Genomic DNA, 23,393 nt, shown 5'->3' on the forward strand with positions numbered 1-23,393 from the left:
CCGGGAATAATTGGAGGGGTAGAGTCCTGTGGGATGATGTCAGGGGCACAAGGTAGCTGGGTAAGGGGGTGAGGGGTAGCTGTGGGGGCATCAACCAATTTCCTCAGGGTGGGATATATCCCCTGTAGCTCCCCTGCAGATTTGATTTCTGTCATGGGGGAGGCCCCCTTTGGCATTGTTGGGGGCCCTTGGGCATCAGATGGTTTTTCGAGTTCTGGCTCCTCAAGGAAGTCTGGGGGCTTTTTGCAAAGAGTAACCATGGTCTGGGTGTCTAGTCTGCATTTGATTAGCTATTCTGGGTAGCCTCTTAGGAAGAAGAAAAGTTGAACATATGGGACTTTAGCCCACTTTTCCTCTTTTCTGTAGAATATATCCAATTGAAGAATGGTGTTATAATTAATGCTCCCTCTTTCTGGCCATTTTTCCCCGTCTGCCATGCCTGGGTGCAGTAAAACTTGAGTCGCTTCCATTGAAGACTTTCTGGATCAAGGTCTTTCAAGCAGGCAAAGGGGGATCCTTCCAGGATCCTGGAAGCTTGATTCCCCATCTAAACAAGGGAAGTAAGGGAAAATTGATCACCTTAAGAGGAATTTTCTCCTTTTACCCAGGCATCCCCAGGTAAGGAGAAGTCTCTTCCCCTGTGCTTTCCTGCCACTGCCACCTGTGGCTAAGATCGTGGGGGAGACATTTACGTACATCTGGCTGCAGCCTCCTGTCTGGAGTGACCTTGATCAGTTTTTTTTGCCTGTTTGTCTTATTTTGCCTATTTGACTTGTGACCCAGGTATGTGGTTCTCCTCTACCAGCTGTAAAGCTTGTAATTTAAATATAACTCTTATCAGTGAGGGGCTCTAAAGCAACCACGAGGGCTTGCATGGCCAGAGGGAGGACTCCAGTGGAGGCATGAATGGAGGCTTCTGATGGGGCAGATTTTTGACCCCCTGTATGCCCGTGAGAGTTTCACCATAGCTAAGCTGTGGTGGGGGGGCTCTCCTGGAGGACGGTCTCCATCAGAGTGCTAACGATCACAACCATTTCCTAGGCAGTCACTTGTAGTTTGGCGCAACCTGTACCAACCTCAGGTGAAGAAATGTCGCTTTGTGGTCACCAAGATGATACACAGGAATTTTGGTGAGGGTCCTTGTTCTGCGCTTAGATGGAAATCAAAGGTAGACTCAAGCAGCAAAGGTCAAAAAGTTTTATTTGCAGAGAAGAGAAAGGAAAGGCTGCATGGGGTCGGTCATGCAGCGGAATCCGGAAACTGGTGGTCCCCTGGGTCAGGTTAGAAACTGGGTTTTATAGCTTTTTTTATTGCCCAAGGGCGGAGATTTTGGCATGGACAGATGTCAAAGGAGAGGTCTTCAAACAGATGTTTTTTTGGGGTAGAAGAAGGGGTGTTTTTTCCCCCTGGCTAATTGACACCTTTTGGGAATATATGGGCCTCCTGCAGTCTGCCCTTCAAACCAGGAAGAATTCCATGATCTCTGGCTAAGTGAGGAGTGGGATAGTAAGTTGTAGCCCAATAGTAGCATGATTCTATTTATTACTACATAAACAACCTGCTTGTGAATATGTATAAATTGGTGTGTCTTTATAGACTTACGGAAAATTTTGGAAGTATATAAACTATGGGTACGGCTAGTGATGGGAAGACCAAAACACTTATTGATGACCCTTGAAAGAGCAAGGATGGTCAGGACAGAGGGATAAACAGGTAGGAAGGTGGCAAGCTATGAGTGTGGAAGAGAGAGGTAGAAATTTACCTTGAGGAGCTGAGTGAAGCAAAAGATTTTGTTATAGGATAGGAAATGATTAAGTGTTTAATATACTAAGGTAAAGGAGAAAATTCAGAAACAGTAAGTGGTAATCAGAAGAGTGTGGTGGGGGAGGAGGACGTAAGGAATAAAATCAAGACTGTTGGAAAGATCTTTCTTTGGGGTTGTAGAGGTTGAATAAGGTTGGAAGGTGTTTTGAGAACTCCAAGCAGATGACCTCTATGAAGATAAGCAAGTTACAAAGAGAAGGAAATGCAAATGAATGGTATCATGAGTGGAAGAAAGTGGAAAATTTGAAAACAGCTGTTCTGGAATGGTGGGGAGGGGGGATATAGGGAAGACTCAGAAAGACGTCAGAAGGGAAAAACATAAGTTTATGTTCCTGGGGGGTGGGGAGGGTGTCCCGAGACATAATCCCAGAGCTCAGATGAGTTCAGGTATTAGTTTGTGGTGATGTGGGCTGGCATTTCCTGATTGTCCAGCCACCCAGGAGAGAAAAAGGAGTCCAGTGAGCTAGGATTAGAATTAGAGTGTTTTAGGTACTAGTGACATTTACAGGGCTCTCCAGGAGTCCTGAACGAGGCAGGAAAGCATAAGGGAGACTGACAGTGAAAGAGAATATAAGGAATTAAATATCATGATAAAAGCTTTAAAAAAATAATAAAGACAGATACCCTAGAAGTTTGGGGGGGGAGCAATGGAAGAATGTCAAGCTGTAAAGACAAAAGGTGATGGGTATATGCAGTGCAGGGATTATGCAGGTTTTGGTCATCTTTATGTCTCCAGAGCTTAGCACAGTGCCTGGCAAACATTTTAACGAACCAGGGGTTATGGTGGGGTTGAAATGAAGGTCTTGACCTTAAGGCCTTCATGCACCTGTAAAGTCAGAATGGACTGAGGGGAAATATCTGATTTCAGTTGATAATAATTTGTCAGAATAAAGGGAATGATGAAAGCAAATGGTGTGACTAGTTTTCTGAGCCCAGGTCCACGTGCTACAGAGTATCCAGGAGGTGCGCTAAATCTACAGGTTTGAGGCTCCACCCCAAACCTATGAATCAGAATCTCTGGCAGTAAAACCTGAGAAATTATATTTTTACAGGTTCTTTTTTTTTTTTTTACTTTATTATCATATTATTATTATAATAAGAGTACATTGTGGCATTTACAAAAGTTCTTACAATGTATCATAGTTGAATTCACCCCCTCCATCATTCTCCTTTATCCGCCCTCCCCCCAGTCCTGGAGTAGTTTTACCTTTGATGGTTCTTCATGGATGCCCAGGCCCAGCCAATGAGGTTCATAAACCCATTGGTATAGACTGATGGAGAGCTTTCTGATGAGATTTGGGAAGCAAATGGCAGCAAGGGTTTGCTAGTCTCTACTCCTAATCTAGCAAAGAGGCTTCCAGAGGAAACTAGGATCAGTTAGGCGAATAAATAGAAAATGCATGGTGCAAAATGCCTAGGCTGTTTTTAATGACTGTTTCCAAAATATTCAAATGATTCCTCCCTTAGTTATCAAAAAATCTCAGGTTCAGCTTTCCCTTTCATTGAAGAGTCGGGTTTAGGTTTGGAGTCACGTGCAATTCCATACGTGGAAAAGGCATAGAAATTGCTGTATGTGCACATTTATATGTGGTGTGTATAACTCAGGACTGAAATAATCTTTTTGTAAGGTATTTTCTTGCCCATAATAAAACCATTTTTACAATGCCCTTTGACTTTTGGACAGTTCAAAATATCGTTATTTTAACATCAGAACCACACCAACTTAAAATGTGGTTATGTCTGCTCCTACAGGCATATGGGTGCTTTGAGCTGTTGATGGTGCATTAAATGGATGCCTTGGTCCTGGAGGCAGATGAAACAGAATGGCAGGCCAGCTGCAGGTACTGGAAGTCTTACAAGAGAGAGCAGGAAAAGTGGTTTCAGAGGAGGAAGTTGAAATGTTATGAACGAAATAGCAAGAAATAGCACTTTGAGAACTGGTGGACAGTCTGAGAGTCAGTCAGTGGGAATGAGAGGTGCATACATCCAACTGGCTAGATGAGAACTGGGAGCACAAGGAGAGGTCAGCCTGGGGGACAGCAGCTAAGCAGGGACTTGGGACAGTGTGGGTAGGTGGGGGTAACTGGAGGGAATACTGTTTTGCACAAATGACTCAGTTAAGGTGCCATCATGTGAGAGAGTTTCTCACTTGCTCCTTTGATGCTTTGCTTCTGTGGTTTAAGTACTTAAATTCTTCACAACTCAGAGGTGAAGGCCCTATATTTCAGTCCATCAGTCCCGGCCTGTCACTTCACACTGCCCACTGCCTCCTCTTACTCTGTTTTACTTTACCCACCCCACAGTTACCCACTACACTCTGTTAGTGGCTGGCAACTGGCACTAGGCAACTTTAAAGAAAACTGTCCCCTCTGATAATTTTGAACTCTGTTGTATATCTCCATTATTCCTAAACTGCCAAAAGTTTCTCTCTCTCTCTCTCTCTCTCTCTCTCTCTCTCTCTCTCTCTCTCTCTCTCTCAGCATTTCTCTCCAAAGTTCAAACAAATGCTTTTTATGCTACTGTTAAAACAACTAATTTGCCGTCATTTATTGGGGTCCTATAGCAGCGGTTTCTAGAGCCACACCCATCTGCCCACACTTTCCTCCTTGTCCCCATTGTTTGTTTTCAAGGACTTTAGGACAACTTTCTGCAAAAGAGCTGCTACCATAAAAAGCTCCAGATGTGGTGTGGCTCCAAGTTACACAAAGCAAATGCCCTTGACTGTAACAAGAGAAGCCAGCAAGATTGTTCTGAGCCAAGCTGGGGCACTTCCCAGTGTTAATTGGGGTAAAGACACCATGTTTGCCCAAAGAGAAAGCTATTTACAGCTTTTCTGTCTGGAAGAAGCCATTATCTGCCTTTTCTGGCTTTTACCATTCATTCATTCTATGGCTTATCACTTAAGTAGCATTTAATGCTCCCTTCCTTATCTTTTTTCTCTTAATCCTTTATCCCAAAAGTAATGAATATGGAAATGTTGACTGAACTTGCCCAAGATGGTCCAGATTCAGAAAGGTTTGATGAGCCTTAATTATCAATACTGCAGGAAATGTCTTTGTTTAACCAGGAATAATAGGATTTCTATGTTGTTCCTCATCAGCTCTCTAAGCTAATCTGTTTTGTTGTTGCTAACATTTGTTTAATAGTTGAACATAGAAAAATGAAGACGTATTGAGTGTCTTAACCCTTAGAGAGGAAATTGAAAGTGAATTTGTTTTTAAGACAAGAAATCTCCCTAGATTAGGCAGCCTGGCAGTGTGGCAGAATCCCACTTTCCAGTGCAGAGGGATGAGGAGGAGCAGAGAACTGAGTGCCTGCTCTTTTGTGTGTCCCATAGAGGTCCTGAGAGGCTGGCATGGCCACGTTTTGGAGATGAACAGATGGTGAGGGAGGATGAACAACTTGTCCAAGGGCACCCAGCTAGATAGTTAATAGAGTAAGAATTGGGATTCCCTGTCCCATCTTTGGGAGCTATGGTCTTTTCTCTGCTCTACACCACCTCTGTAAAGCTGAAAGACCTCACCATGAAACAGCCCTGTAGTGGTACAAGGTTTTCATTGTGCTACTGTTTATTTGACGAGAGATCTTCATACCTGTTTGTTTTTCCCATTTAAACGCATGCAAGTGTTTACTAAGTAGTGCTACATCTAAGGATTCTGCTTTCTTTTGTTCTAGGTTTTCTACCCTAGCAAGGATGGTACAAAAATTCCAATGTTTATTGTGCATAAAAAAGGCATAAAATTAGACGGCTCTCATCCTGCTTTCTTATATGGCTACGGTGGCTTTAACATATCTATCACACCTAATTACAGGTAAGAGTGGGGCACTCTGGAACTTGATGTGTATTTGATCTTCTGCATATAGTGGAAAGGAACCAAAGACTGGTATACCAAATCATGTTTTTCTAGTATATATAACTATATGTTTCTTGCTTGGTATTTTCACAAAGAGACAGAACTATGTGAAAGTACCTGAATTTTTGTTCAAGAATTGCAGGACTATGACAAGCTAATCTTGTTTTTGTTTTCCTTAATGCTCTCAGTTGAATAGATTGAGAGCTAGATGTTGAAGTCATAGTTGCCTGGCTCCAAAAGATTAGTATCCAATGAGGTCTTTAAGAAAGGAAGTTCCTGTCCTCAGTGTGTACATTTGCTACTACATCACTACCCTCAGCATTCTCTTCAGAGGGAATGATTTTTAACTAATGATTATGTTTTTCACCAGCATAGAGGTTTAAAATAGACTACTAACATTCAGCCATAAATATATTTTCTGAATACTATATCATCCATTTTAAACTGCTCTAAGCTTGTTGTTTGTGATTATTTCCCAGATAACTTATGTTCGGGGAGGAAAATCTACATTTATACATTGCTATTGTTTATGTAAATAGCTTCTCTCAGTTTTTTGCAGACTTGATTTTAACATCCTATTCCTAGTATGAAATGGAATTCGCTTTGAGCATTTTTAATAAGGGCAAGACATTTCCTACCAGTAACCTCAGCTTTAATCTAACTTCTAAATAGAGCCTCATATAAAATCTGATTCACATATTCACCCAGGGTCTTTTTCTATTTGGAAAGAGATTCATGGACTGATGACTATGAGAGGACATAAATTCAGAACAGTCTACCAGCTGTCCCAGAGTTAACTCCAAACAAGAAAGCCGTTACTTTGTTTTAAACATTCAGTAACAGTAGCAGCTCATTATTTTAGATTTAACAAAGTATAAAAAGATGGTTTGTGCCCTCAATTGGCTTTTAACCAAATTGTGGACTCCCCCCTGAACATCTGGCTAAGGACTCTGCTTTTGTTAAGGTAGAGCAGTGCTTTATGATACAGATTTGCCTGATGTCATTTTATGACTAAACTGAAGGGAAACTAGAAGAGTGCCATAGAGGTGACTCTTCACTCATTCTACTGTAACTGTACCATATACCAGGCACCATTCCAGACATGGCCCGAACCCTGGTTGATAGCTAGCAGCCCCTAGATGGCTTCCCATGCAGTGCGACATGTCATCTCATTAGTACATTTGTATCTATGTGATAAAATCACATGCCACATTCTTTCTGATATTATTGGCCAGAAAATGCAAGCCAGTTCATTAGATTAGTCTAATCCCTCCAATAAAGAATAAAATACGTCATTGTTTACCACTTGGGGGGAGTGGTAATGTACGTTGAATTCCAGTCAGGACTGCTTGCTAAGCAGGTGCTGTGCCACTTGAGCCACACCCCAGTCATTTTCTGCATTGGTTAGTTTGTGACTAGGATCTTGTTTTATGCCCAGGCTGATCTGGACCGTGAACCTCTTATCTGTGCTTCCCCACATAGCAAGGATGATAGGTGCATGCCGCCATGCCCAGCCATTGGTTGAGATGATGTCTCTTGGATTTTTGGCCCACAGTGGTTCAGTGGAGGGCAGTGAACACATTATCCAGCCAGTGAACAACAAGAGGCTTGCACACTGATCCCTGAGGGGCTTTCCTGTAGCTAAAACTGCCCATCTTTGTTCATTTATGCTATAAGTCCTTTGCAAGCTGAGTTTGAAGTCAAAAGATGAGTCCTCGGGAGTATTTCATCTCAAAAGCCAGGGGATAGATATGGTAGTTTCAGGAGAGAACATCAGAGATGGTCTCAGCAGAGATGAGAATTTAGAAGACCACAAGATTAAAAATGAGTTTGGCCAGTTGGATGTGGCTGACCTAATTACATCTGCCCCAACTCTTGTAACATTTCCTCTTCATCCTTGATAACCCAGGAAACTAGCATTCAATCTAGTAGAGCTTCAGGTTTGCAGTCCTTAGTTTCCCCATCTCTCCATCGCTAAAAGGAAGAATGATGGAATTTTAACCATAGACAAATAAGTGTCACTCAACACTTTTAAGGCCACAGTAAAAAAGGAAAGGAAAAAACAAAATCCAATTTCTCCAAAGAAGTTAACACTTTTTCCTAGAAACTTTGTGTATAGTTTCTTCTGTTTAATTCTAGAACTCTCCATCCCTGAGGACTCTGTTCTTCTAGTCTTTGTGGCAGTTCATCTCCTCTACCTTTTACACCTTGTATTGTCTAGCATAACATTGAAATCTCTCTAGAAGTGGAAAATATCAGGGTTGGATATGACGGCACATACCTGTAATCCCAGCTAACCTAGAGGTGAAGATCAAAAGGATCTCAATTACAATTCATCCCAGACAAAGAAGTGAAAATGTTTCAAATCCATGTTGCAGAAAGAACTTGCCTTTTCCCAACTTGAACACCTTGTAGAGTGTTACTAGTGACAGGAGCCACTGTCAAGTGCGCCTGCAAGCCCAGCACCATTCTTGTCTGGCCTGACAGTCTTTTGTTTGCCAAGTTTGTAGTTTCAAAGATGGATTCAGTGTCAAACCAGGGCCTCTGATTGCTTCTCTGTCTGCAGTATAAATTACACAGTAAAATATTTACCCACATAGAAAACTGAGAAAAGTGTTTATAAAATGTATGCACTTTTGTCGGTAAACATTAGCCACAAGTTACATATTTTTCACTTTTATCAAGTAATATAAAAGCCTTGGGCTTGTGTTTAGATGCTGTGATTCGTGGAGTGACCTTGGGGACACATTTTTGTTTTGCGATGGCAAGAGATGGCTTGGTGTTTGGTAGGGAGGTTAAACTATCTTCCCTGTTTCTCAGTGTGTCCAGGCTCATTTTTGTGAGACACATGGGTGGCATCCTTGCAGTAGCCAACATCAGAGGCGGTGGTGAATATGGAGAGACGTGGCATAAAGGTGAGCTCTTTTCTCTGTAGAAACACAAGTCCAGCCAGGTTAAGGCTCAAGTTGTGCCGAGCCCTCACGTTTGAATGCGGGGTAAAAAAAGCTTTTTGGCTAAACAATCAAAAAATAAGGATATTTGCAAACACATCAACCCCCCTTTAAAAACAGCTCACTCTTTTCACTATTTTACTTTCCTTTGCCATCTATGATAATGAAGCAGGCATTTTTCAGAAGTGTTCCGCATAAGACCATCATCAAAATTTCAGGTTTGTAGCAATGCATAAGGTGCATTTTTAATTATCAGCATCAGAAGAGTCTTAGGGGAGCTTTTTTGGTATTTATTCTGTCTCCTGGTAGCCTTGTGTTTATAGTTTAGCATTATTTAGCTATCTCAAAATAGACTTCAAGCAGGCCATGTTCTCCTGAGAAAGAGAAATCTTACAGCTTTCCTGTTCCCTCTGTGGGCCTCCTCATGGTCCCAACATTACCCGGAAATCATATCCTACTGGCATGGCACTGGGTCACTGCTGATAACATGTAGGTTTTAGACAGAAGAATCTAGTGTTTTTCTTTTCTAGTATTATTCATTCTTTGTTTTTTGACCTCCTTGAAGCACATATTCTAGTTGATTAATACTCAGCTTCATACCCCAGAGGACCAGTGTTTCTTAAAAGGATCATCTTTATTTTAATGTCCTGACTCTTCCATTTCTTTACATGTGGAGCTGCAGTTGAGTTCACAGACTGCCCCGTAAGCTCATGACAGTTTTGGTCCTGTGTCTTTGGGAAAGGGGATGGGCACAGCACCTTCACTTCTGCCAACTCATCCTTCCCCTGCTCTTGTCTTCAGCCATCAGGGACAAAAGTTGCCACCAGTGCTTAGTCTTGGTCAGCGGCACCAGGCAAGAGGGGTCTTCTCCCTTCAGAGAAAGACCAGCCTCACAGACCACCTTCAGACCAGTACCTCCCAATTATCTATCCTATGAGGTCTACGGCTCTAATTTTTTATATCAAATCCACTAAAATGATGTTGAACCTGTAATGAGATTATTGTAACTAGGAAACTAGGAACCAAGATGAAAAAAAGACCCGGGCCTGATGTTGGGCATCCACACATTCCAAGGGCTGATGTTAGACACTTTGGTACTAGAGCATCTCACCAAGAGTGAGTGCTCCTAGCTGCCGGCCATCTCATGGATTGATTCTGCAGTGTCGGCTCTCATCTCCAGTTACCACATTGGACACTACATAGAATTCATGACATAATTTTGACTTCATAGTACGACTAGACTATAATTATGCCAAAATCATACTGTGATATGAAAAGATGACTGACAAAAGGAGAATGGAAACGAAATTTCTACATACTATACTCTTGATTTACATTCAAATTCATATGCTAAGATTGAACCCCTTGACTCACTTGATTTCCTGCTTAAATTGTATGCAGTTATGCATGCAGACACACACTCTGACATGGACCCCTGATCCTGTGGTCTTTTCCTGAAAACCAAATTCTCCATTAAGCCCACTATGACCTGGTAGGAAAGATGCACTTGGCTCTTTTTCCCATCTTTTTTTTTTTTTTTAATTCGATACAGCTTATTGTCCATAGCCTTGGAATTAAGCAGGTTAGATCTCGACCAAGCTAAAATATGTTTAGACTTATTCATAAACTTTGTCAAAAGTTAGGTAGTGAAAAGACCAAAAATGGACTTTTTTTCCAATTATAGCCTTGTATACAGAGTATTGATAAATCTAAGTTCATTCTGTTTGTTGAATTTAAAATTTAATGCTCTTTTAAAAATAGTTATATACCCCCAAATGATATTTTTCCTGGAAACTAAGTAATCCTAGCTGCTCTAATTCACTGATAATTTCTTATTAAAATCTTAATAACATTTGTTTTGATGTGAAAAAATTCCTTCAGTAGCATTACTTCATCTTTAATTGAATTTTTGCAGAAGTGGTTAATCTTCAATATCTAGTTAGATCTACGTCTGCTTTTTGTTCCTCTCAGATGCAGTTATTTCAGACATCTGTTCCTCTCAGGACATGCTTTTGGCCTTTACTTTTCAGATATTCCAAACCCCTGTGAATGTTTCTAAGTGATTTCTTTGGATTAATGCATGGGAATGACTTACCAGTGGTAAAGTGCAGATTCCCTTGGGGAAATGTCTTAGGTCTTCTTTCATTCAAGAATCAAGAAACCCCAGCGTGATCTACAGCTGCACTACCTCCCCAACCAGTTCCTACTTTTTCATGAAGTTAATAACTCAAGCACAACTGGATCATCATTTACCCACCTCAGACTCCCCCAGAGAGAAGATGGGAAATTGCCCCTGCAACGTGCTTCCATCTTCACGGGGAGAGAGGCCCTCATGGCCCTCAGTGTCAGCTCTGTCAGAGGATGACAGTTTGGGCTGAATACTGCGGGAGATCTTGTTTCATTTTTCCATTCAGTTTCTTCTAAAGAGAGTCTTTTTGATGTCATGCTTCTCTCACGTGATAGATCATCTGTTCTTTTTGGACCTTTTAAGTACTAGGCATTTTTGATAAATACACATTCACCATATGAAATCAAAATTGTGGTATTGGTGATATCTTTCAATAGTACATAAAATTTAAATTGAGACATTTCTGTGAATGTGGTTTTTATAAGTATTATTTAAGTTGATAGTAATTGGAAGCTATGCTCTGTCATCATTTGAATTCCATTTAGGTTGAGCTTATTTTTGTGTTGCTTTATTAATTAACCATCTTTCTCTTTGGTACATTATAGGTGGTATCTTGGCCAACAAACAAAACTGCTTTGATGATTTTCAGTGTGCTGCCGAATATCTAATCAAGGAAGGTTACACATCCCCCAAGAGGCTGACTATTAATGGAGGTTCAAATGGAGGCCTCTTAGTAGGTGAGAACTGGATTTTACTCATTGTACTTACTACCTGACACTCATGGGGTTTTCAGACACTTGATAGGCAGCTCTGCTTTACTTTGGGGTTTGTAGATGGTAGCAGTAGTGGAAAGAAAGCAAAACCCACTTATGTTTAGGTGTCTGATAAGTGACAAAGAGACAGGTGATTCCACATCATACTGACTTACCTCATAATAGTCTGAAAAGCTGCCCCATGCCGTACCTGAGCTCTTCTCCTACACAAATTGGAACCACAGGTTCATAGGGTTCAGCCAGCCCAGGACTGAGCCTGACATCCCCTGTGGCTGTGAGCCTCACTGAAAATGTGTTGCTTAACTGCTGTGTGATGCTAAATGCTATGGGCACAGAGAGAAGTCATGAAGAAAATGAGGTACACAAAGATGGACCCACAGTTTAATAGTGTTAAAACAATCCACACTTGTCAATCACCTGTGTCACCAAGCCCTTCATGCACACAGATCCCTGTGAGATGGGTGTTGTTACTGTCCACATTTTACAGGGGAGGGCATGGGGCACTGAGAGGTTGAATAGCCTACCAGTGTCACACAAGTGGAAAATGGTGCTGCTGCCATTTAATCCAAAAATCCTATGATTTTTGGATTCTGCTCTTTTAACTTCTAATGTAACATTGCCTCTCAGCAGTGGTTATGAAATTTTCCTTTTTTTCCCCTATCAAGAGCACCTAACAACGTAATAAATATGTGTAGTGGGGCTGGACTTAGCTTGCTGGGTCCTTGTCCACTAGTGTTTAACTGGGAGAGTTTTCAGGTTTTTCAGTCTGTTATTTGGTGGGAACCTGGGGATGAGCAGTATTCATTGTCCTTATCTTTGAACATGCTGAGTCATATAAAAAACCTAAATTCCTGTTTTATACTTCCCACCACAATAGAGTATAACCTTTAAAAAACAAAATCTCGGGGGAGAGGGAGGGGCAGAGTGGGTGGTAAGGGAGGGGGTGGGGGCAGGGGGGAGACATGACCCAAGCCTTGTATGCACATATGAATAATAAAATAATAAAAAAAAACAAAAAACAAAATCTCACAGGCTGGTGAGGTAGCTCAGGGGTAAAGCACTTGCCTAGCATATATGAGGCCCTGGGTTTGATCCCAGTACTGGTAAAAATACAGATGTCTGAAATATTTTTTTTTTAATTTGGAAAGGGTATTGATAAAATTCTTAAATAACAAATTTGAACCATTCATTCAGAAAATATTTATTGGGCACCAAGAATTGCCAAGCATTTTTCCAGATACTGGGCATTTGAGCAAAGAAAACAGGCAGCAGCTCTACCTTCATGGAGCTTTGATTTTGGTCTTCTAATTGGAGGCAGCAGATAAAACAAAGGCCCTGAGGCTAGCACTGGCTGTGAGGGTGAGGACGTGGGGGCATGGGTTGGTGGGGCTCAGCAGGTTCATGTCCAGGCTAACCCAGGTGGGATCCCATACCCAGTCTAGAGCATTCTACTCTGTGTGAAATGGGAAGTTCTGGGCAGAGAAATGAGCAATTAGGCAACCTCCGTCTTGGTAAGTGACCATATAGCTTGGGCCAGGTTATGGCATTGTAAGTAGTAAGACGGGATCTGGATATATTCTGAATATATTCTGAATTCATAATATATGTGAATTAGGGTTACATATGAAGAATAAGAGAAAGAGAACAAGAGAACCTAAGGGTGAATCTAAGATTTGATGGGAAAAACATTGCAAATAATATCTGATTTTGATAATGGGAGAATTATGTTAAAATTTACTGGTTCACCCAATAACTCCATTATGTTTTTGGGCTTTTATATTCAGAAATTGGTTTATGCTTGTTGATAAGCCAAGGCCCTTAAGGAACCCTCAGAAATGGAGCTCCCCCATCAAGATACCAGCATGCTTATTTCAGAAGTACAGATTCCTAACCTACTTCCCACCCCCAAATAAAAGAATCTGGGTTTCCAATGTAGGGCTCGGAATTCAGTATTATTAATAAGTGCTGAAACCATAGTAAGAGTGGGAACTTTGGTTTTTTTGGCAAAGCCCAGATCTTTTGACTAACTCCTAGTCATGCCATCTTTGATGTTACTTCCTCCTTGCTTGCCTTTTTTCCCCCATTACTGGGTATTGCACACAGGGCCTTGTGCATGCTAGGCAAGCATTCTACCAGTTGAATTACTCCCAAGTTTCCCTGATCATTTTCCACTGGGTTAGACACCCTGACACCTTGTTTCCCTGGTGCCTGAACTTTCTCATCAATAGTAATTGACATGTTTTATTGTAATGGAACATTCACGTCTTTATCTCTCCCATTGATACTTGTTAAGGCCTAGTGTCAGGTACCTGACAAGTACTCAGTAAATGTCTGTTGAATAACCCAAAGAAGTATTTAAGAAACAGAACAAGGAGGTGTGCCAATGTTGGTTAGAGCCCTGAGCTGCATTTCAGACTCTGTTCTGCCTTGGTCTGGTCCCGAGATCCTGAACAAGTTTCCTTACCTCCCCCATCACCTGTGAAGGCAATTAGAATGGGAGGAAGAGGAAGTAGGCTCTTCAGAAGTCCCTGGAGCACTGCAAGCAACACTTCCCTTTGAGAGACACTTTGAGGAGCAAAGTTGTAATAGTAATGAGTACCCCACCTTTGGGGCATGTTGGAAGCTGAGGTTTGGGTGATTACTAATGGTTTCTTCTTATGTTTAAAAGATAATGATAGCCAGGGTTCTGAAAGCATGGAAGTGTTGCTGTGCTTTTGTTTGTTTATATATTTAATAATAGATGGTCTCCCTTTTCTTTCTTTGTTGTTTTAGCGACTTGTGCAAATCAGCGTCCCGACCTCTTTGGTTGTGTTATTGCTCAAGTTGGAGTAATGGACATGCTGAAGTTCCATAAATTTACCATCGGTCATGCCTGGACCACTGATTACGGGTGCTCAGACAGCAAACAACACTTCGAATGGCTTGTCAAGTAGGTTTTCATTGTTATTGACATACATGTATGATGCTAATGGATTGATATCATAATATTGAACATAGTCAACAGGGTTAGTGTTTGGTGTTGGACCCCTTCATTGTCTTTTATTTGATATAATTGACCACAAAAGTGGAAGAAGAGATGGGAATTCATTTCTGTTTTCCTTTAATTTTTTTTTTTTTTACAGTGCTGGGTATGTAACCCAGAGCTTTGCACATGATAGGCAAGTGCTCTACTGCTGAGCTATATCTCCCGCCTCACTCTCTTCCTTGTTTTAATATGGTCTCTAACAAAAACAATAAACCCTCAAGATGTGATAGGCAGAGTTGCAAAGATGACCTGCCAAGATTCTCTCGTTTATACAAACAGTAATCTAGGTAGTACTGTGACTTTGCAGAAGGAAGAAGGCCCTCTAAAGCTGAGAACAGTCCTGACCACCTCAAAGAAATGTTGATTTCAGCATGAAAGTGAACTCTGCCAAGCACCTGCGTCTAGAAGTAGATTTTTTTGCAAAATTTCCCAGTCAGCCTATGCCCTGATTTTGACCCTGGGAGACCCAGAGCAGAGAATCACCTGAACAGCTCAGTGACTTTCAGAAATGTGAGATAAGAAATGTATTATTTTAAGCTGCTGAATTGCTGGTAATTTGTTACTGCAATAACCAGAAACTTATACAAAAAAAAAAAGGTGTCATTATACCTTAAATCAGTACATGGGATTTCCCTTTCTAAATCAATAAATAAGGAAATATAAAAGAGGAACATGCACAAGTACAATTAAGCTCATTTTGTACTCTCAGTATATATTTGAAGCTATAAATTGCATTACTCATTCATATCCCTCAACCACTTTGGTGATAAATGAACAAACAAGACATTTACACTCTGTGACTCCTCATCTTCACTTACCACATGTAAGCTATTAGCAGTATTGAGGAATAACCCTCAGACCAGCACACAAAGTCTCTTTCCCATCCTGGTCTTCTCAGAAAACCATAAACTTTGTTAAAACAAAACAAAACAAAAAAGTTGAAAATTTATTTTGTTTTCTGTGGCTAGCTTCCCTCCTAGAAATTTGGTTAAACTGAATATTTTTAACTGAGTACATTGAAACTACTAAATTTTGTTCTCTAAGAAGAAAAAAGTTAACTCTGAAAGCACTATGGCTTTTAAATGTTCAAATAGCTTCATTGATGCCACTGTTAAAAGCTGTATGTCTAAACAAGTTACAGTTCAAATTAACTTAAAATATGTACCGTATGGGACTAAGACCTTTGAAAACTTATTTGAAAATTCTAAGTTAATTGTTTATCAAAGGCAACAAACTATTAGAAGAAACCTAATATTTCCAAAATTAATTTGAAAAAAAAATAAAGTTCTAAATATTTTTTCTTTGTGCTATTCCTACTTCAGATCTCAGTGTTCTAGTCTTGCTCTCTCAGGGCTATATTTTTCTTTTTTCTGCTGCTAGGAAATTAGCTTAGAGCTCAGCCCCAAACATTAGCTACAAAAAGCCACATAGGGAGCTCCAGAGTGTGTCCTCTGGACCCCTGTCCAGAATATTAACAGGCTCCCCCAACTCCCAAAAGAAAAAAAAGTGCTCGATCTTCAAGTTTGAAAATGGATGGAATAAATAAAGCCTAACAGATTGTACTTTCTACAGAACTTCTCTGCATTTTTAGTAGGCAGAGTTTTCCACACTTTTTTCCCCTTTAACTAACCCTTATGTGGAGGACTGGGATCAATCAGAAGACAGATCCATTGCCATCCATTATCTTATCCACTGGATAACTGAGCCTGAGAGTGGTTTTTGGTGTTTGTCCTTCAAAATAAGACTACTAAAATAACATATTATATTCATTAATACTAAACACTGGGGGGGAAGAGACACTGATACTGGGTAAAATGTAAAGAAAAAAAATATCTAGATATTTCTCTCACTAACTGTAATGTCCAGCTAAGGTTCCTTGGCTTGTAGACAAGAAATAGGCCCAAAGAAGACACATGCTTTCCCTAAGATTGCCAAGTTGAGTCTGGACTAAAGACTGTGTAGATAGTGAAGGGGCAGAAAGCTACTGGGCACTGTGGACTTCAGCTTCAGAAAAAGATAAACAGCTAGATGACCACACATGATAGAAAGTCTAGAGAATATGAAAATGTTCAAGTCAAGGCAATTGGGTGGTTTTAGCAGCACTGTGAACTCCTTTCTTTCACAGTCTTGCAAAGTTGGAGCTGAATAACTGATACAGCTCCCCAGTTTCCAGTAGCCTTCACTATTGTGGTCTTATTGATGATGCCAGCATAGGCTGCCATGGTCACTACCTGCAGTCCTCCTTGCTGTTGAAGTTAGGCTGGTAAGCCATGTGGATCCCGTGTAACAGTAGTCCTCCGTGATTGTCTTCCTGAACAACTCTGCTTTTGGTAGTCAGCCTCACTGAAGTGCCTTTGCCTTGCAGGTATTCCCCATTGCATAACGTGAGGTTGCCAGAGGCAGATGACATCCAATACCCATCTATGCTGCTTCTCACTGCTGACCACGATGACCGTGTGGTCCCACTCCATTCCCTGAAGTTCATTGCCACCCTTCAATATATTGTGGGTCGCAGCCGGAAGCAAAGCAACCCCCTGCTCATCCACGTGGACACCAAGGCGGGCCACGGCGCTGGGAAGCCTACCGCCAAAGTGATAGAGGAGGTCTCAGATATGTTTGCATTCATAGCACGGTGCCTGAACATCGACTGGATTCAGTAAATGGAATTCCCTGCACTCTCCTAACAACCACAGAAAACCTCAAGGGCTTTCACACCATTCTGACCAAGAATTTATCGGGCAGAATGCTTCCCAGCGTGAACACCGTTCCTCTGCTCAGAGACTACAGCTGAACAGAACTGCTGTGGGAATTTTATCTTTTCTAGGCGTCACCTTTTTAGCAGGCCCTTGGAGTTTCTTTTTCCACCCTATCCAGGCATATATTTTAAAAAGAAAAAAAAAAAGCATGTTTGGATGAAAAGCTAAGTGGCAGCGAACATGTTGTGAATACTAGATTGCTGAATTAAGGGTCGTAGTTGGCATACTCGCATATAGCAACTCAATGAAATTTGCTTCTATAACTATAGCCTATCTATCCTTAAGTAAATGTGAGAATTCTTCTCATGAAAAAGACTTCATTGCAATACTAATAAATGCTATTTAAGAACAGGAAAATGGGAGGCTTTATTTTTGGTTCTTTTGCATTGAGGGACATCCCTCAAGATGCACTTGACTGTGGGAATAAAGCATTTTGCCTTTATGCAACAAGTTAGCTTCTAAACAATTAAATCAGAGTATTAGCACTGAAAAGAAGTCAAGTTCCACTATTCCAATTCCCTTGTTCATGGGTGCTCACTGTCTGAACCTTTATCCACTCAGGTGAAGATCTTACCCCGGTTTCCATGCCTCCATTTAAAACTTTGTGGACTGGAAAATTCAGATTGTTCGACTATTTGACTGTGTATTGGTTTGGTTACAGAGTATTCTTGGAAATTAAAACACCTCAGACATGAAACTAAGAGACCCAGGAGTAAATTATCTAAACAACTGTATTTATCCAGACTATCTTACAACAAATCAGAAATGTCAGGATTTCCCAAACTTTTTCTCCCCCATTGACCAATCCCTGGAAATAGTCATACTATTTCTAAAACATCTCATTCCCCAGTGTCTTCTGCCAGCTTCATAGGGTCCCAGTGCTTACACTGACAGTATGGGAGCAGCAAGGTGACTGCCAGCAGCAGTTCCCAAATCACCATCCACAATATGACTTGCTCCTATGCTACCATCACATCCATGTCCTTACCACCTCTGATCTTTGGGAATAGGCTGTGGTGTTTATGAAGAAGAATATAAAGAATTCTTTGCTCAACTCATCACAAAAGTATGCACCTTGCCCCCCAACAGCAGTTTGGTGGACTTGGTGCACTATACAAGACAGGGTTTGCGGCAGCTGAAACAATTACCCAAAACACCTTTAATGCAAGCCCACGTTGACACAATGCCTTGGAAACTGTTTTTGCACATTGGAAGCCTCAAAAAGAGTCTAGATGTTTGTCTCATCAGGACATCAACTTAAGAAGAGAAATACCATAGATGACTAGGATGTTTGTCCACTTAAACATTTAAGAGCTGTGTGGTCATTGGTTGGACACAGTGGTTATGCAGAAGCAAAGATGGAGATCAGCCCCAGAGATGATCTTACCTTTCCTTAAAAAAGGACAGAAGTGTAATGTGGCCTCGTTGGCATATGAATGATTTAGAAACATTTTTAAAAACCAGTAGGATACATGTTGCAAATGAAATGAGAAGTATTTTCGACTCTGAAAGCAAATTCATATCTCAGTAGCCACACTAGTCCATTCTTGGAACTTGTTTTAAATAATGATTTTTTGGTGAAAAGTTTTGTGGATGATTATTTTTAAAGTTTGAGGAAAACATTTATTTAATAAATTCTAATGGCCGTATGTAAGACATAACTTCTGAAGGACTCCACTGACTGCCACTGTCTACCAGTGAACAGTGGCTTCTGTGTTACTAAGTATTGTCAAAGCATTATGAAATAGAAGATGATTCCCCATTGCCTAGAGTACTACACATTTACCCCAGCTGTGATTTCCTTCTGTACTGAAAAGGAACAACCTCCCCAAAGAAAACAGATTTGGTTTGTCCTGCCACCCCTCCCCGCCAAGAATCTTTAAGAGAATGATATGCTATTGCTTAAACTTATCCATAAAACTTATTCATAATACCTTTTTCAAGGCATATGTTTTTGTTGATTTTTTTTGTTTGGGATTTTTTTGGTGGTACTGGGGTTTGAACTCAGGGCCTCATGCTGTACCACCTGAGCCACTCTGCCAGCCCTAGGCATATATTTTTGTATCTCACAAAACGGTGTTCCTTTGGGTTTTGGTTTGGGAAATGCTCATCTAATTTATAAGAAGAAAAGTTTTTTCTTTGTCTTGCTTTATCCAATGGGATTAAAATATTTATTTTGCATGAGGTATCTTAATTTTGTAAAATAGCTTAAAAGGTTGATTATTCTTTGTACTTTTTGCAAGTTAGTCCTGTTTTTCCAAATCACATGCACATGCAAATCCACTATTTTTTAAGCTCATCCTCTCTTTTCTCCCTCCCTTTCTTTCCCTCCACCACCCCTCTCTTTCTCTTTCTGTGTCTGTCTCTTTTTGTCTGTCTGTTCTTTCCCTCCCTCCCTCACTCCCTCCCTCTTGATGGAAACACCATTTGTATCAAGCGTATCACTGTATCCCAGGTTCAACTGAAGGTGACTACAGGTTTTCCTTCCTTCTTCTAGATCCTGTTTACTGTTGTATAAATAAGTACTGTGCATAGCACAGCTGTTACCAAACATCTGATCCACTATAACCCCTGTGGAGAAAAATAAGCCACCAGCTTATAGTGCTGCTGAAACTGACAGCACCATCCACTCAGAGATGCTAACACTAGCCAACTGTAGGGCACCCTCTGACCAGCGTGGCAGGGAAAGCAATAAACACATTTGTCCAGGAAGGCCAAAGACCTTCTTTGCTAGACTTGAGGTGCAGAATAGCTGAGTTGTACCCACCCAGTCCAAGCATTTTTCAGTTTGCACATAATCCAACAATACTTTCCTGTGGAGGTCTACTTAACAGCAGAGTGGAAGTACAGTGTACAGTGTCTGAATTTCACAGTTAGTCCTGAGTTCAAATCCCAACATATATGAGACTGGGTTCCTTTCCAGAACGCTCAGGCAATCTTCATTCAGTGCCACCTTTCTTTGTGCCCTATGCTCTGCCCTGCAGCTCTGTCTTAATGTTCTGTGGTGTTTGAGGGAAAGTTGAACCTGTTGAGCAAACAGTCTAACTGCCTCATTACAGGGCTTTGCTGAACACACCGTAGAGCGTATGTTAACTTGGTAAGATGAAGTTACGTTTATGACAGTTAATGTATTCATCCCTGCAATATTGTAAAACTTTGTAATTAATCTTGTTTCTTAATACTCCTAAAAAGCTTAGGCAGTTATACACAAATGGTGCTAATTTGAAAAGGTTAACTTTCAACTAAGGAAACCATTCCCAGTCTTCACCTTAGTGAGGCATTCTTGGCCTCTCAAGCTCCCCAGGCAACACAGTTACCACCCAGGAGTGGGCTGAGGTCAGGTTGGAAAATGGTGGAGGGGGCTGTTAAGAGGCAAAGATCAGATTGTCAGGAGGTGGTTAGGTCAGTGAAGGAAGGACTGAGGCTGATAAGTGAGCAACACTTAGCCATACTCCACTCCCCTCCCATTTCCCGAGCTGGAAGTACAGAGGGAAAGTCCTGCCCTCATTGAGTTGGCACTGCAGGGGAGGAAGCATGGTAAGTTTTCTGTTTACCCTGTACCACTATTCTAAGCACTGCACGTGTGCAAATGTCTGTCTTCACATGACACTCCACTTGGTAAAGGCCACCCAAAGTTCCCCATCCTGGAAGTGGCCAGGCAGGGTAGTAACCCTAGCAGTTGGACCATGAGACTGTGACCCCCTAAAAGTAATATCATCCTAATTCCCAAAATGATGGAATTAGGAGATGGGCATGTGTGAGGGTTAGGTCACAAGGTCAGAACTGTCATGAGTGGGATTCGTATCCTCATCCCTTCTACCATGTGCTGAGGCCACAGCAAGTAAGGTGCCATCTATGAACCAGGACTTTGGGCTTTACCAGACACCTGATCTGCTAATACCTTGATCTTGGGCTTCTCAGCTTCCAGAATTGACAAATTTCTGTTAATATGCTATCCAGTTTATGGTATGTTGTTGTAGCAGCTCAGACAAAGACCCCTCCTAATCTATTAAGATAATAAACAGGAAATATAATTTCAGGAATTAAGAAGTATGAAGACACATAGACAAGTGACTAGTTCATGACAAGAAATGCTGTTTCTGTCAAGGAGGTAATGAAGTGACATGTGGGCCAAACAAAATGAGATATCAAAGGGCAAAGGTGTGTGTTGAGGGAGCAAAGCTCAGGACTGGAGATGGAACAGGGCACAAGAGGGCATGAGAGAGTGGGCTCAGCCCAGGTGGAGCCACTGAGGTTGGACCAACACCTGACTCCAGGGAGTCTAGGGTGAAGCAGGAAGGCTAGGTCCCAGTACTTTGGAGGAACTTTGGGCAGGTGACAGCAGAACCCCACAAACAACCAACGTGCTATCATGAAGCTCAAGAGTACACTAATTGAAAGAAGCCAGACACAAATGACTGTAAACTGACTGCATTTGGGTGAAACTTCAGGAAAGGCAGTTCTATTAAGGCAATGTAGATCAGTGGGTGTGTGGAATTGAAGGTAGAAATGGAGATTCACTCATTGGGCATAAAGGATCTTACCTGGGGGGTGAAACTGCTCCAGAACTGGAGTAAGGTGATGGTTGTACAGCCTGGTTCCTTACACTCATTGAACTGTACATTTGAGATGGAAATGATACTTCAATAAAGATATCAAACGAATCCTGATAGTTGAAAAAGGAGGGGAAAATTATCTGGATGAGTATCATCCAGGAATAGCAATGGAGAATTGCAATGTCAAGTAAGAAAGGCAGGTGACCCAGAGCAACTGAGATAAAAACTTGCATATCAGCCTTGGGTAGGGAGGACAGGGCTATTTTAAGCAGCAGTCCTTGTGTCACATCTCAGGGCAATGCTGTCACTCTCCCCTTCACTGAGTTTACTCCTTAGATCGAAAAGTCAGCCCTGCTGATCGCTGCCCTCAGAATGTGCCTCGCTGACCTCACTGTGCTCAGGAGTCCAGAGTCTTCTGCAGATCCTGGACTGCAGCACAGAAGCAGCCAGGGAGAGTGACAGCAAGCCAGCTCTATTACTGCTGGTTTACCTACAGAGCAGGACAAAATGTTAGGTGGACATCTGTGGAAGTTCTTAATACCAAATAACCCTAGGAATTGTAAACAAAATCCTTAGTGGTAGCAACTGATTTAGAAAGTTACCCACATGTAGTTAACAATGAAAATAAACTGTTTTCTAGTTCTAACGTCCTATGTTAAAGGCCTTGGTAAATATCAAAGGAAAGCTTCTGGCCAGTTTGATGAGATAAAGTGAGGTTAACCTGAAAACAAGGTCAGCATCAAAAACACAACAACCCTAAATCCCAGGGAAATAGTGGAAATTAACACAGATAACACTATGTCACTTTCCACAGGACCCATTCCCTGCAGCCTTGTTCCCCAGAAGTGCAGAAACTGGGAACACCTGGGACCCCCAACTGTATCACTGCTCTGGTCCTGCCTCAGGGTGTGAAATTCCCTCTGCTACATCCAAGACAGTTGCTAAATGCAAGTGGCTTCTGAGATGAAGATAACTGAGAGGGGCTTCAGCATTTACTAATAAGTGCACTTTTGAGTTGATTTTACTATTTCCTATGAATTTCAGGGCTGTGAGGGATCCTGAGTGAAGAGGGTTTAAGGTTTATTTGGTTAGGGAGAGAAAAGTCAGAGTAGGGAGGTAGGTACTCGGAAGGCATGATTCCAGAACAGACATTAGGGAATAGATCTTGCAAGAAAGTTTGCCTGCTTCTTACTCCTTCTCTTGGTGTCTCAACCCAGAAAGATTTTGCATGGCTTACCTGTCACTCAGGGTCAACCCCCAGCAATCCCATAATGTCAAGAGCTCTGGCTGAGAGCTCTGGTCAAGCTGATACAGCCTGAAGCCTTGAGGAAGGAAAACTATTAGGCACACAGGAACCAGTTCACACACATATTGGCCAGATTACATTATACATTGTTTCAAGCACCTGCATTTTATCTCAAAGTTATGTATCTTTAGAAAAAGTATCTTTTAGTAATATTTTTGAATTGTTTGACAATGTGTGCTGCTTTTAATTTTCGGACTTTGTAATTAAGATCAGAAAAGTT

The 23,393-nt window shown here is 41.3% G+C and overlaps 1 protein-coding gene across 2 annotated transcripts in view; it reads left to right on the forward strand.

Annotated features, from left to right (window-relative positions):
- Positions 1–19,492, forward strand: part of Prep (prolyl endopeptidase) — a 119,036-nt gene extending 99,544 nt beyond the window's left edge. For both annotated transcript variants that reach the window (XM_020184652.2, XM_020184653.2), the window contains exons 11-15: positions 5,500–5,636; positions 8,499–8,593; positions 11,363–11,494; positions 14,303–14,459; positions 16,921–19,492. In XM_020184652.2, coding sequence (XP_020040241.2) covers positions 5,500–5,636; positions 8,499–8,593; positions 11,363–11,494; positions 14,303–14,459; positions 16,921–17,215 — 816 coding nt within the window. In that variant the 3' untranslated portion in view covers positions 17,216–19,492. The remainder of the gene's footprint in view (positions 1–5,499; positions 5,637–8,498; positions 8,594–11,362; positions 11,495–14,302; positions 14,460–16,920) is intronic.
- Positions 19,493–23,393: the final 3,901 nt, after the last annotated feature.

The sequence above is a fragment of the Castor canadensis genome, chromosome 1 (genome assembly GCF_047511655.1).
Source record: "Castor canadensis chromosome 1, mCasCan1.hap1v2, whole genome shotgun sequence".
Lineage (NCBI taxonomy): Eukaryota > Metazoa > Chordata > Mammalia > Rodentia > Castoridae > Castor > Castor canadensis.